Raw genomic sequence first — 14,081 nt, 5'->3', positions numbered from 1 at the left:
AAGCAGAATCCATTGTGAGTAATTTAAATCAGCATTTGAAATATCGTTAAAGCCTTTTGATTTGATTATCACTTTAAAGGCTTTACCTTTCAAGTTTACCTTTCTGACCATGTTTCATGTGACACCCATATTCCGGGTGTAACATGAAACATGGTCACAGCACATGTCCATACCTCAAAGTAAACATGGACAGGAGGGAGAATCTGCAGGAGTCAGAGCATTGCACCCGTGATATACTGATTGTGTTTATTATTATTATTATACAGGATTTATATAGCGCCAACAGTTTGCGCAGCGCTTTACAATATACAATCCTCTACTGGCTCCAATGCAAAAAAAAAGAAAATAATAAATGCTTTTAAAAGTGGGCATTTATTATTATTTGTGGAAAGCTGGAATTTCCCTTAAATGCACTTTTTCTTTTTCTAGATCTGTGTGTGCATTTATTTATGTATTATTATTGAAAAGCTGGACTTTCTCTTTCACAAATGCACTTTTCTCTTTTTATAGATGTGTGTGCATTTATTAATTAAGTAATGTATTTTTTGGAAAGCTGGAATTTCCCTTTAACCCCTGCACGACCAACGTACAGTGTATTTCACTGGCATCGCAGCTTTACAGTAGAAGCAATTCTGGTGGCTCAGCTGCCGGCAAATCGATTCTACGGGCCGGTGAACGGGTGACACGCCCGACACCCCTGCCGTGTTTCCTGGGCTCCGTTGCCCCTCCTACGGGCCCGGGACCGGCTTCTTTGGTGTCGGCGGGAAGCTGGGAAGGAGATGGACGAACCTACGTTCGTCGATCCCCTGCCCGTTCTATGGTACCGGGAGCGATGCAGATTGCATCACTTCTGGGCCCATAGCTGTCAGCGCTGGGCGTCTGAAGCCCAGCAATAAGCTATTGAAGTGTGATCTGCACTTCAATAGCTTTTTTAGAGTGTAAAGGTGACACTGGGGGTCTTTTGGACCCCCCACATCACCTTAAAGAGTGCCTGTCACCACCATCTGCCATCACATGGGGTGCTTGTAAGCCCTCCTATGTGATAGCAATTAAAGTAAATAAAATAAATGTAAAAATAATAACGCCTACGTTTGAAAACGACGAACGCGCTACACAGAGTGAGAGCAATAATTCTAGGGCCAGTATTTTGGGGTATCTCTAAACTGATGACCTGTGGAGGCTTTTAAAGCGTCTTCTATGGACTTTTGGGGGTACTGAATTTTGTCGCCATTTCAGGACGCACACAATTTTGTAACCTGGGCATGTTTGGTATCTATTTACTCATTGTAACCTCATCTATTATATTGTATTTTAAAAATGGGTATTGTATTGTGTTTTAGGGCATTTAAGTGCATTTTTTCACTACGTTTTGAGGTTTGATAAGGATTTGGGCTAATTTCGTGCATCATAAAAATTTGCAACTGCCACTATTTTATTCTATAGAGTCTTGGCTTTCAGAAAATATATAATGTTTGGGGGTTTTAAGTAATTTTCAGGCCTAAAATGTGAAATATAACATGGGTGCAAAAAAAATGGAGAGAAAAAAAGGCCTCAGTCATGAAGGGGTTAATAAATGCACATTTGTTTTTCCTTTTAAAGATTTTTAAAAGCTGGAATTGCGCTTTAATAAATGCACATATTTTTTTCTTTTTATATGTGTCCATTTATTAATTAATTTATGGAAAAGCTGGAATTTATTTTTAATAAAGGCATTTTTTTTCTTTTTATAGATTTGTGTCTTTATCAATTTATTAATTAATTTATGGAAAAGCTGTAATTTCCCTTTAATAAATGCACATTTGTTTTCATACATGTGTGTGTGTGTATTTATTTGTAAGGTTTTTAATAACATTGGAATGCACAGGTTGACTCTGATTTTCCATTGTTGTTGTGATGTCATTGTATGAGATGACGTTGAGTGTGCTGTAGAGTGTGATGTGATGATGATCAGAGGCGGTGGCAGTGCTCCCAGGCTGTAGATAGAGGGAGTCAGTAGCCGTGTACACACCGCCAGAGGCTGGGACAGGAAGAGGCAGTGTATCAGCTTCCCCGTGTGTCTGATCCGGGGCTACAAGTGATCAGAGGGGTCACAGCATGGCATTCAAGGTAAGTGGATAGTAGGGAGCTGTTTTCACACAGGGGGATCGGATATAGAGAGGTCACAGTTCGGGTACACAGGCTGGTGTTGGGGTGCAGGCAGGAAGTGCCGGTTATGGGGGGGTGGCAGATGGCTGCTGGTAAACTTGTCCAGTAATCAGGTGGGCGGATGGGTCTGGAGTGACATTTCCAGGCGGATCTAAATTGGGAAGTGCAGCCGGGGAGGACTGGGGGAAGGCTGGAAGTGATCGGTGTGTAAGCCCGGCCGGGTCTGTCATGAGGCATTGTTCAGAGCCCGGGCTATGTACATTGTGCGGCTCGCAGGCCCCGGTGTCACCCGCTTGTCAGATGGCAACAGCCGGGGGGTGGGACTGGGGACAAAGAGCACGCTATGGTACTCTGCCACTGTCACTAGCGGCGCCACTGTCACTGGCAGCGCTCATTGGAAGTTTTCTGACGCCTGGCTGAGTGTTGGACGAGCTCTGATGTAAACATGGAGCTGCTTCTCTGTATATAGGAACTTTCTAGTGTGCTGAACTCCAGGAATGACACAGAAAAACTCTTCCGGTGCCCACCTCACGCCCACATTGCAATACGTTGTAATATATAAGCTAATCCTGGCTCCGGCAGGTTTCCTCCATCTATACACCTGGTCCCCTGAAGTCTCTTTTCTATGGCGCTTCGGCCCGCGGTCACATGCTGCCACAATCATATATACAATGCCAAGACAACAGTCCTGCATTGCTCTGAGGAACAGTTCACAGCCCAGAGTCTCCAGCTGTGGTGGAACTACACATCCCATGAAGCATTGCAAGATTCTCACAGCCACAGGCATTGCTCCCACAGACAGATGCATCATGGGATTTGTAGTTTCACCACAGCTGGAGGGCCGGAGTTTGCCCACCACTTGCCCTAGAGTTAAAGGGTTACTTCACTCTGTAACAAAAACTAAGGTGAACTAATTCAACAACTCCTTGTTCTCCCCACATCACCTGCCACCCACAGGAGCCCCTGTAACACTTCTGATGCTTGAAAAGGTCACTGCACAGCCCCATAGCAACATAATGCTTGCAATGGGGAGCAGTCATTGGTCAGCAGCCATGTCCTGGAAGAAAGAAGAGATTCTCATTGGTCGGTGTGGTCACGTGGCTGTGCTGACCAATGACCACTCCAGCATTATGTTGCTATACAACCTCCTGTGTACCCTGTTTCCCTGAAAATAAGACCTACCCCGAAAATAAGACCTAGTACTATTTTCGGGAATTGGTAAAATATAAGACCTACCCCGAAAATAAGACCTAGTTGTGACCATTGCCAGGGCTGGTGGTGGCATAAGGGGGAACCTGAAGAGCCGCGGGAGAGAATGAGTGGTGCCAATGAAGCCAGCACTAGAGGAAGCGAGGCGGCATCACATGGAGCGCCGACTCCTGTCACAGGCGGAGTGATACCAAATGCACTCCGCCTGTGAGGAATCGATAGTGAAAGTGCGCTTCGCTTTTTCTGGTTACCAAATTGCTCTTGGAAAGGTACGGCACTCCTGATTGCCCTGATCACCCTATTCTTAACTTTGCCATTTTGGATTATTTAATTTGGATTTGCATTAACTTTGGATTGTTGTACATTAAAAACAAATAAAAAATAAGACCTCCCCCGAAAATAAGACCTAGTGTGTTTTTTTTGAGCCAAAAAAAATATAAGACAGTGTCTTATTTTCGGGGAAACACGGTAGTAAAGTTTTCATGTGTCAGGACTGTTATATGGGTTCCTTTGGGGAGATTTTGCTTCACTTCCTGTACCAGAGACCCAACAGGCCAGCATTTTAGAGTAGCCAATCAATTTGTATACAATTAGGCAGGCCCCTGCACTCTATAGATGTTGTTGGATCTACAAGAGATTGTACACTCAGACTGTATTGTGTGTGGAGAGGTTTAGTGTCCAATCTATACAAGACGCTTCTCTGTACAAGAGATATATAGAGCCTCTTTTGTAACAACTGTCGTTCTGCAAACTCATTTCTTTTTCTACACTAAAGTTTTGCTTTAAAAGAGTTGTAAAGTCCCGGCATATCCTCACCTGGTATAACATCAGCATTGTAATAGGAATACATACTAGAGATGTTTTGATAATGCAATCAAAGCTTACTTGAAAACAAATCCCTTTTATATAGTGAGCGCTCCCTTCTGTCTGCCCATCACTTTCATCAACTTCCTGGATTCCCAGTGTGCTTTGCATCTCTTTCCCTGCTGCTTGATGTGATGCAATCTCCATTTCTCAAGACTACATAGTCCATAATGCATTGCTTCCAGCAAGCAATGATAATGTTACAGTGTCCAGACGTTGAGATGTAGTTCAGAAGGCAGGCTGCGTGAGCTGTAACACAAGGAAGTGTATATTCACAGGGCGGAGTGAAACTGTGTCTGTGCATGGATGAAGTACATCCTATGGGCATCTTCAATAACTACATTTACAAACGTCTGGATCAATATGGTCATTAGAAGTGAGATAGAATTTAGGGAAAGCCAATACATCTTTCTTTTTCGTTTTTGATCATTGATATATCTGTTGGCATACTTTTAGAAATCTCATTTAGGAGCTGTGAACACATTTTGGGGTTGGCAAGATGAAAATAAAAAGGTGGCCCGATAGTTATATAACTAGAAGAATTATCTGTGCACTAACTACAGTAAACTACAGTGGGGGGGGGGGGGTTTTAAAAGGGTGAAATGTGCCAGAGCACTTGTAAAGTCTTGCGTGGTGTTAATATCATCATGCTAAATAAAGTTTGAAGTCGAATGCTAAATGGTGGAGAGCAGCTGTACTTGCATTTCCGTTTAGAAAACAAAGGGCGAAATAAGTCCTCCAAAATGACCGGCACACATAGCATGATAGTAGCTGTAAGAAGCCTTGAGCGGAATCGAAGGGCTGAATTTCAGACTTTGAAAAATAAAATCAGCACCTGTATTACTTCCTGACATGTCCTCTTTCAGGCATCTTAGTAATTTAGACAGCAGTGGCAATAGACACACATGGGGGGATCTATTAAAACTGGAACAGACAAAAACTGGAGCAGATTTGCACTGCAGCCAATCGGCATCTCTCTCTCATTATCAGATCTTACCCGAGCAAACTAGAGAGATGTTGATTGGTTGCCATGGGTAACTGCTCCAGATTCTGTCTGCTCCAGTTTTGATGCATTCCCCCCAGTATGTATAACCATCCTTACTCTTGTATTGTTACCTGGACTCTAGGTTCATGGTTGATTAAAGTCCTCCTACGTACAAGAATTTGGAAGGTTGATAAACTACAAATTCTCAGGTGTAAAAGATCTGGTATGATCATTCACTATATATAATAGGCGTCTGCTGTCATTTTTAGGGGGCATTGCCTACCTGGCTCCTAGGATTTGTCCAGCCCTGGTGTAAGGCTTCATTCACACCTAATATTGAATTATGTTTTGAGATTCCTGCAGCAGGAACCTACAAATACCTGCGGCAGAAATCCTAAATATACCATTTGGAAGCGGCCGCTGTCACCCGTTCAAGCTAATAATCAGCTCAGTCTGCCGGCACTCCGCATGTAATCCTATGTGATACGATTACATGCAGTTAGAAATGGATCAGTCATGCATCCAGGGACAGTGATCTGTTCCTAACTGCATGTTATCATAGCGTTGGCCTCATTAAGCTTAACCCCTTTCCACCGGCCATACACATATGTGTATGGTTTACGAGTCATAGGCAGTCTCATTGGACTTTGTACATGTGAATCTTCATATCCGGGCCCCTGCTTTTGGAACATCCACCTTTGTTGAGGGCGGCCTCACCAAAGCCACTCTACCTTGTAACAACCTGATTGATCATGTGATAATTTTTATCCAGCGCCTCATTTCTGCTTGTTCCAGCTATATGCACATGACTGGCAACACCGCTATATGATGGGAGCACGTTCAATCATGTGCGCGATCAATGTGACAGCCAATCACAGTAATCCCAGGATTGGGGAGCCTGGAAAATATCTCCGCGTTTATAACCATTGAAGGGCCAGCAACACTACCCTGCTCTTTTGGGTATAGGGGAGCAAGTGACCTCCTCCCTTATGACAGTGCTCAGGCCTATCAGCCAATCACTAGTCCTAAACACTTTCACAACTCTACAAGACAGTAATGTCAACGCTTTGCCTGTTCCCTGGCACCAGTAATTTTAGTGTTGGTTGCAACAGGGGCAAAGGAACAAAGACAAGGCGTGTATAAGAATGGTGGGGGTCCTTTGCATGGACAAGATGACAGTGTCTCTTTAAAAAGTGGATGATATGGAACAATACACAATAAACAGTTGTACTGCGAATGCATAGCAAGATATGAAAATGTTTTCCTTTTGGTTTTACAATAAAGGATTAAAAATACTTTTTTGGCAGAGTTTGTGATCATATGACCTCTTTCTAACCTCCTCTTGCTGCATCAAGTTATTAGAGTCGCAGAGTGCATGTGCAGCAGTATATAAAATGGAGCTTTTGGATTTACATACACTTAAATACATTTAAAAATACAATATTTGAAGCTGGGAAAATAATAAATAGTGTCACTAATTATATTTTTTATTTTGTCCTCAAGTGGACAAAGTGCTTGTAGCATTTTGTCCCACTTCGATTGGTGTAGTGGTTCCAATGCTAGCGTAGTTTACAGTGTGCCCCACTCCCCCCACCACTGTCCGACCACGCTGCTCTGAATGAGATGAATAATTAATTAGCGCTTGTCTCAAGCACCAGACACTATATTGAGACTGGTGCCGTCACAGTGCAGGCAGAGGGAGCAGGTATATCAGAGAGCCTGCCTGTAAAACATCCACCGCTCGCAGCAGATGAGGGCAGAAGCCAGTGAGCTCAGGCAATATGTCTGCTGGGCCTCAGAGCTTGCCTCCATTTCCCATTGGGACTAATGCAGAGGACTGTCAGTAGCAGAGGGCTGTATAATTTCTACAAAGCAAGGATAATCAAACCTGTGCTCTGTCTATAAATCATTATATCTTTGTCTGAAAATCATTCCACCTTCCTCAATTCATTTCCAAAGCTTGACAGGCACACTCTCTGAATGGGTGGGCGGGGGACTGAGCTCTGTGTGGGAACTGAGCTCCACAAATTGGGCTCCTGGCTGGGAAGGATCTGCGGAATAATTGATAGAATGAAAGAAGGGATTTTTGCACAGTCCATTAGCGTTCCAAGTGAAGATAATTCAACATGTATTGACCAGCATGTGATTTTTTTTTAGTGCTCATGAGACTTCTTTAAATGCTAAAATTCCTGTTTTTATTCTTTTTGTTTTGAATTTGGAACCGATATTGTGTCCTATTTACAAACTGAATTATGTATGGCTTCATTTACACTTTTCCATGCGTGTTATTGCACATTTCTTCATGCTTTGGAACATGTAACATGTAATGCAGGTTACTTTTCCATGCGTGTTATTGCACATTTCTTCATGCTTTGGAACATGTAACATGTAATGCAGGTTACTTTTTCCATGCATTGAGCACATTAAGGGCCGTAACGGCCCTTAATGTGCTCAATGCATGGAAAAAGTAACCTGCATTACTTATGGGCAGTGTACTGCACAGAGCATTGTGTGCGTCCTAGTACTGGGCTGTTAGTTTACTGTGTTATTATGTGTTGGGGTGTCATTCAGAATGAGTACCACATACACAGTGCGCTGTAATGCGTTGCAGTAACATGTGAGTACTTTTTTGTGTGCCTTACCGTGTACAGCAAACTATGCATCAAAACTACATGGACAGTTTTTGGGCGGATAGTCACGTGATTCCAATGACTGGAAATCACTAGCAATTATTCCCAGATTTCCAGCATCTGGTGGTTGGAATTGTTTTGGCCACCACTCATGGCCGTAGCGAGTGCAGAGACAATGGTTTTCTGCTGGCTATCTGCCATCCTTAAGTGCCTTCAAGATCTTCTCGTGTGTTGCTTGCTGATTTGTTTTGCCAACAACTCATGGTAATCGCAAGTGCTGAGTCACTGGTTTTCTCTTGGCTATATGCCATCCTTCAGTGCCTTCAAGACCTTCTTGTGTGTTTCTTGCTGATTGCTTTGGCCACCACTCAGGTCCTTAGCGAGTGCTGAAACACTGGTTTTCTGCCATCCTTAGTCACCTTCAAGATCTTCTCGTGTGTTGCTTGCTGATTGTTTTGCTGAGCACTCATGGTCATAGCAAGTGCTGAGACAATGGTTTTCCCCTGGCTATATGCCATCCTTCAGTGCCTTCAAGGTCTTCTCGTGTGTTGCTTGCTGAAAGTGTATTTGTCTGTTGAAGTGAAATAATATTCCTTACTGGTTAACTGAGTTTGTCTTTGCCGTGAGAAGGACAAAGACATACGTTTGTATGGTTTCTGGTGTATGTATCCAAACCCAAACCCAAAAATGTAATATATTGCAGCTTACTAGTCCTTAAAGAAGAACTCTGGGAAGCCGTTTCCTTAACCTTTGCAGTGGGGCTACCCCTGCACTGCAAGGGAATAGTTTTTGTCTTAGTGCTAAAATAAAAAAGTTATACTCACCTGAACCTTGGAGCCGGCCTGCTCTTAGACCGGTCCCTGGAGCCTCTCCCCCCTCCACTGCAGCAGTCCAAGGATCCTTGAGTCATCATGTTCTATACACAGTGTATGGGATGTGTGGATTCCAAGGGAAAAACCATTGCTGCAGTGGAGGGGGAGGGTGGCTCCACTCTATGGAGGAGCAATGGAGCCACCCTTGGACAGCACCATTGTCGCCCTGTGGGGAGGGTGGCATTAGATGGACTTGACTAACAAATTAAATCAGAACTCCAGCTAAGACTTTTTAAGCCGTTGCAGCCACAGTTTTCTTTTTTCTTTTGGGATAAAGGTTTTCCATAAATGATTTAAAACTAACCAATGTAAGCACCCCTGTCAGTGTTGAATGGTTTGTCTCAACCATCTGCTGCTTCTGCTGGACAGCTTGGTTTGTGAAAGGAAGCTGAGAAATAACAGACTAAAGGTGCCCATACACTGCACGATTCTCGTACGAGAATCGCGGGACATCCCGCGATCGTACGAGAATCGTGCAGTGTGAATGAAGACGTGCGACCGTTTCTACTGTACGGTCGCACGTCTTTTGTGTAAGGAGCATGCTAGAAAACCAGCCGCGAATCGTACAATTTTCGGCTGGTTTTTAGCATGCTCGGGAGACAAATGCCGAACGCACGCGCACACTGCCCGTTCAGCATTGCGGTCATCGCAAGCCCGCCCCTCAGGGGGGGCGGGCTTGCGATGAACGCAAGTACGATCTGCCTGTCCAAGATGGGCAGATCGAACGTTTTTTTAATTACTTTACAACCATCGCAAGACTAAGGTCTAGCGATGGTTGTAAAGTGTATGGCCACCTTTACTGGCTGGATCGCGAAGTGAAAACAAAGGAAAGAAAACGAATGCAGCCACCACATCTAAGAATTGGTATCCTGCAATATATTAAATTTTTAGTTTTTGGGTTTGGATTCACTTTATTACATTACCGGCTGATTGCTCTCGGCAATGCCATGTTACTTATTGCTATATGTGAACACAGCTGTGCTGTACATGCCCACATATTGATCCGATTCGGTGAATATAGACCATTTTATAAGGGCACGTCTATACAACTAGATCCATAGTTCTCAACTGGTGGGTCGCGACACCGTGTTTAGTGGGTCACCGCATGCCTTCCACTTTTCTAGGTGAGGCTCCTCAGCCTCCCCCTAGCACAGCACTGTCAGGTCTAACGCCAAACAGCCATTCACAATATGCTGCCCCGCGCCGAGTGTCAGCTTGAGGTGGGAAGAGATGGTGGCTATGGCTGAGAGGGAGCTCCATCCATACATACATTGCTTACAGCTCCTCACGTGCCCTGTAGAGATGACTGAAACGGAGTGACATCACATTCTGGCTCCCGCCACCTCTACAGGGCACGCAAGGGAGCTGTACAAGCAATGCATGTATGGATGGAGCTCCGTTACAGCACAGCAGCTCACACGGGACTCCAGTGCTCGTGAAGAAGGGAGACTGGGTGGACCTTTAACATTTTTTTTTAGGTGTGTGCCCTTATTCCGTGCATTGCATTGCAGTGCAGTGCGATTTGGGTCGTGACTTAATGACTAAGGACAAATGTGGGTCCTGAGGTTGAACAGGTTGAGAACCACTGAACTAGATCAAATTTTGAGCAATTTGGACCCCTGTACTGCCATGAAAAAGACCAAACACTGCTAGCCAACCAGACTTTGTCACTTGGCCCGAAATGCAAAAAGTAAGGGGCTGTACTTGATCTTTTGGACAGGTGGCAAATAGATCTAAAAGTTCAGTGTTGCACATCGAATAGACTGCATGGCAGGGGTGGGCAAAGTCTGGCCATCCAGCTGTGCTTTGACTACAAATCCCATCATGTCTCTGGGAGTCATGCCTGTAACTGTCAGTCTTGCAATGCCTCATGGGACTTGTAGTTCCACGAACAGCTGGAGGGCTGGAGTTGCGCACACCTGCTGAATGGAGTCGGCTTCAAAGCGACCCTGTTGCCAGGCCGATCACTCCAACAGCAAATTTCCCATAATGTTGCATCTGCATATAGGTTATCTATCTGTACAAGCCGGCATTGTATAGGTAGCCAAAACCCCTGAGACTGCTGCTGGGCGTGCCATCTTGTATAGGATATCAGCAGCTCCAACAGACTCAGAGCTGTCACTCTATAACAGGGTAGGTAACGGTGCTGTGGAACTACAAGTCCCATGAGACACTGGATGTCTCTGCCAGCCACAAACATGACTCGCAGAGACAAAAGCATGATGGAATTTGTAGTTTCAGCACAGCTGTAGTGGCAAGGTTTTCCTACCCCTGGTCTGTAGCATGTCCCTTCATTCCTCCCCCAGCACCTACAAAATAGGTTAAACGAGGAGGTGAAGAGCCGACAGAGGAGCTGGGTCAGCACAGAGAGTAAATAGACACTCTCATAAGAGGAGAGTGCTAGGATGTGCAAGGAGGGAGGGAAATTGACTCTTCTGGGGTAGTCAAATTTTGCAACAAGTTCAAATCATATTGCAAGTGAATAAAGAAATAACCGCGCAATCCGCCTGGCACGACTGGGGTGCCATTAGAAAATAATGGCACTGCCAGAGCGATCAGTGGTGGGCGACTCCGTGACCGTGCGTTATCCTGCACGATTCCCGCGCGGTCACAGATCGCCCAGTTGTGAACCTAGCCTAATCGCTCTGTGCTTTTGCTGCCAGTTTTCTAGGTTGGTGACAGGGCCTCTTTAATACAGATACAAAAATGTTCATATTAAGGATCCTCGCACTTATACCTTTAAATGTGCTTTCTGTAGATATCTGTACATATAATATACTCCCATTAATGGTGAGTTACTGATAACCATTGTGATTCTAGCTTGCACCTCATGGAATATTTTCAGAGGATTCCGGGGACATTGATAATCCGAGGTCTCCAGGGTTATGAATGTGTAGTATTTTTGTTTGTAGACAAAACAAGTACAGTCATTCCCTTTCAATGGGAAAGCAATGTGCTACCAGACCAGAGGAGTGATTAGACCGGCTTTGGAAGCTTTTCTTAGAAAAACACATGCTTGTTTGTTTCCTGTGAGCAGACATGGCTTGTGAACTGGAGGGCCATGTACTACGGACAATGCAGACACTGGATTATAATGTATAGGGACTTGCTGTAAGACTTTTGTCTGACTCTAGTACTCTGATATGATCTACTGCTGACTTATGGTACCCCATAGGCTGCCCTCTTGTATAGCCCTGGCTACCCCCACACTACTTGTTTTGGTCTAGGGGCTAAAATAAAGAAGATATAGTCACCTGATCCTCTGCCCTGTGAGCCCTCGCCTTTCTTCCCCTCTACTCTGGCTGTGGTAGGTCCGTCGGCATCTTCAAGTCTAATACAGGTGAATGGACTGCATTAGAGGTGATGATGTCAGCGGTACTTAGACCGTCGGAGTGCAGGGGAGAAGAGGCTGTGGGGGCCGGTCTGTCAGCCCAGCAGGATTGCAGATTGGGTGAGTATATCCTCTTTAATCTGCCTTTAATGAGCACTTAACTAAGGATGGGCTCGGGCGTGTTCGCAGCCCCACGTGCCGAGCCCGCCAGGAAGCTGACAGCGCCAATCACAGGCACTGAGACATTTCCCAATCTCTGCAGCTGCGGACCGGGATAATGTCTCAGTACCTGTGATTGGCGCTGTCAGCTTCCTGGCGGGCTCGGCACATGGAGCTGCGAACACGCCCGAGCCCATCCTTATGCTGGGCACACACCTTACAACCATCGCAAGACTTTTGTCTTGCGATGGTTGTAAGGTACTTAAAAGAACGTACGATCTGCCTATCTTGGACAAGGACCCTGAGGAGCACAGAACATGTTCCTAAGATAAAAGTCGTGCGACCTTACAGTAGTAGAGGTCGCACGGCTTCCACACACCTTACGATAATCGTACGATTGCGTGATTTCCCGCGATTATCGTACGATTATCGCAAGGTGTGTGGGGACCTTTACACTTAACCAGTGAAGTGTGAGGGTAGCCATACTGCATGGGTTAATCTTTTAGCTTCCTGGAGTTCTCTTCTAAGACCCAACTCCAGACAAACCCTTAGATTTGAATAGAACAGGGTAGGGTTAGAGCGGGGATAGGCAACTCTGTCCCTCCAGCTGTGCTCTAACGACAATTCCTAACATGCCTGTGGTAGCCATGCCTGTAATGGTCAGTCTTACAATGCCTCATGGGACTTGTAGTTCCACAACAACCGGAGGGCCAGAGTTGCCCACCCCCGCAGTAGAGGGATCTTGTTCTTTCTGATTTAGCTAGCGTCACTTTAAATGGTGCATCAAGAGCTTATTACCGTCAGTGTTTCTTCATCTGGGAGCGTAGCAGAAATGTCTAACCACATATTTTGATTGCCACATACAGACCCACCCACTGAGGTTAATAATTAAAAAGCAGGAACAGTGTTCCTAACATTCTTGGAATGAGTTGGCTTTAAATAAACATGGAGGTCATTGCTGAGCGGTGGCTCTGAAAATGTTAGTAGCCTGGCTGTCACGCTGCCACCTTGGATAAGCATCACCCTATGGTTTTATAAACAGGGAAGGGGGGGTCAAATTGATATGGAATTCAGGAGCCAGTCTGTCCAATCCAGGATCCAGCCAGCAGGATTTTTTTTTAGGAGTCACCTCCATTGATAAGAGACATTAGACACCAGCTGTAATTTTTAGGCCCTGTTCACACCAGGGCGCTTCTTTGCAGATTTTTTTCTGTGCTGAAACGCATGCTTACATAGTCTCCCGTCCCCATCAGCATACTTACCTTGAAATCATGCCCATGACCTCTGGGGTTTGTTTACGTTCCCTAGCCAATCCTCAATGTACCAGCCGCGTCTGCACATTGATTTCCTATAGGGTTCTATGAGACTGTCAATTTTGTAGTCCAGCAGGGCTGACCATGCATCTTGAGATCTCAGTGCGGCTCACTGAATTTCTGGCAGAACATCACATATTTTTCTTGTACCTGCAGCATTTTTATAGGTACCAGTAAAGGAAACCTGTCCTATGATTTTATTGGATGAGCTCTAGGCATAGACCCTTTAAATCTGGTCATAAACTAAAAATAAACAAGTATTTATGTAGTGAATTTCCATTAGTTCTATCCCACTCCCAATAACCAGATCCATCTAGAAGTGTATAAATTTACCCCATAGGATGTACTTCCTCAATGCACTGACACAATTTCACTCTCACAGAGCCCTCCTAACGAAGACTCAACGTCTGAACAATGTAACTTTATTATTGCTTGCTGGAAGCAGTGGACAATGGGATATGTAGTCTTGAGAATATGAGATAGCATCACATCAAGCAGCAGGGAAAGAGATGTAAAGCACACTGGGAATCCAGGAAGTTGTTATAAGTGGAAGATGGCACATATATATATATA

At 44.8% G+C, this 14,081-nt stretch overlaps 1 protein-coding gene across 3 annotated transcripts in view; it reads left to right on the top strand.

Annotated features, from left to right (window-relative positions):
* The first annotated feature begins 1,812 nt into the window (after positions 1-1,812).
* SNX9 (sorting nexin 9) overlaps positions 1,813-14,081 on the top strand; it is an 86,556-nt gene continuing 74,287 nt past the window's right edge. The window contains exons 1-2 of one of the 3 annotated variants that reach the window (XM_018567196.1): positions 1,813-1,823; positions 2,037-2,106. In XM_018567196.1, the coding sequence (XP_018422698.1) occupies positions 2,095-2,106 (12 nt within the window). In that variant the 5' untranslated portion in view covers positions 1,813-1,823; positions 2,037-2,094. Of the gene's footprint in view, positions 1,830-2,032; positions 2,107-14,081 lie in introns of all 3 variants that reach the window. The other 2 variants (XM_018567195.1, XM_018567194.1) reach the window with 2 other exon arrangements.

Source organism: Nanorana parkeri, unplaced genomic scaffold (assembly GCF_000935625.1).
Source record: "Nanorana parkeri isolate BGI_ZX_2015 unplaced genomic scaffold, ASM93562v1 scaffold1018, whole genome shotgun sequence".
Classification (NCBI taxonomy): Eukaryota; Metazoa; Chordata; class Amphibia; order Anura; family Dicroglossidae; genus Nanorana; species Nanorana parkeri.
The sequence above is the reverse complement of the archived record's forward strand: the minus strand, read 5'-3'. Positions and strand labels throughout refer to the sequence as shown.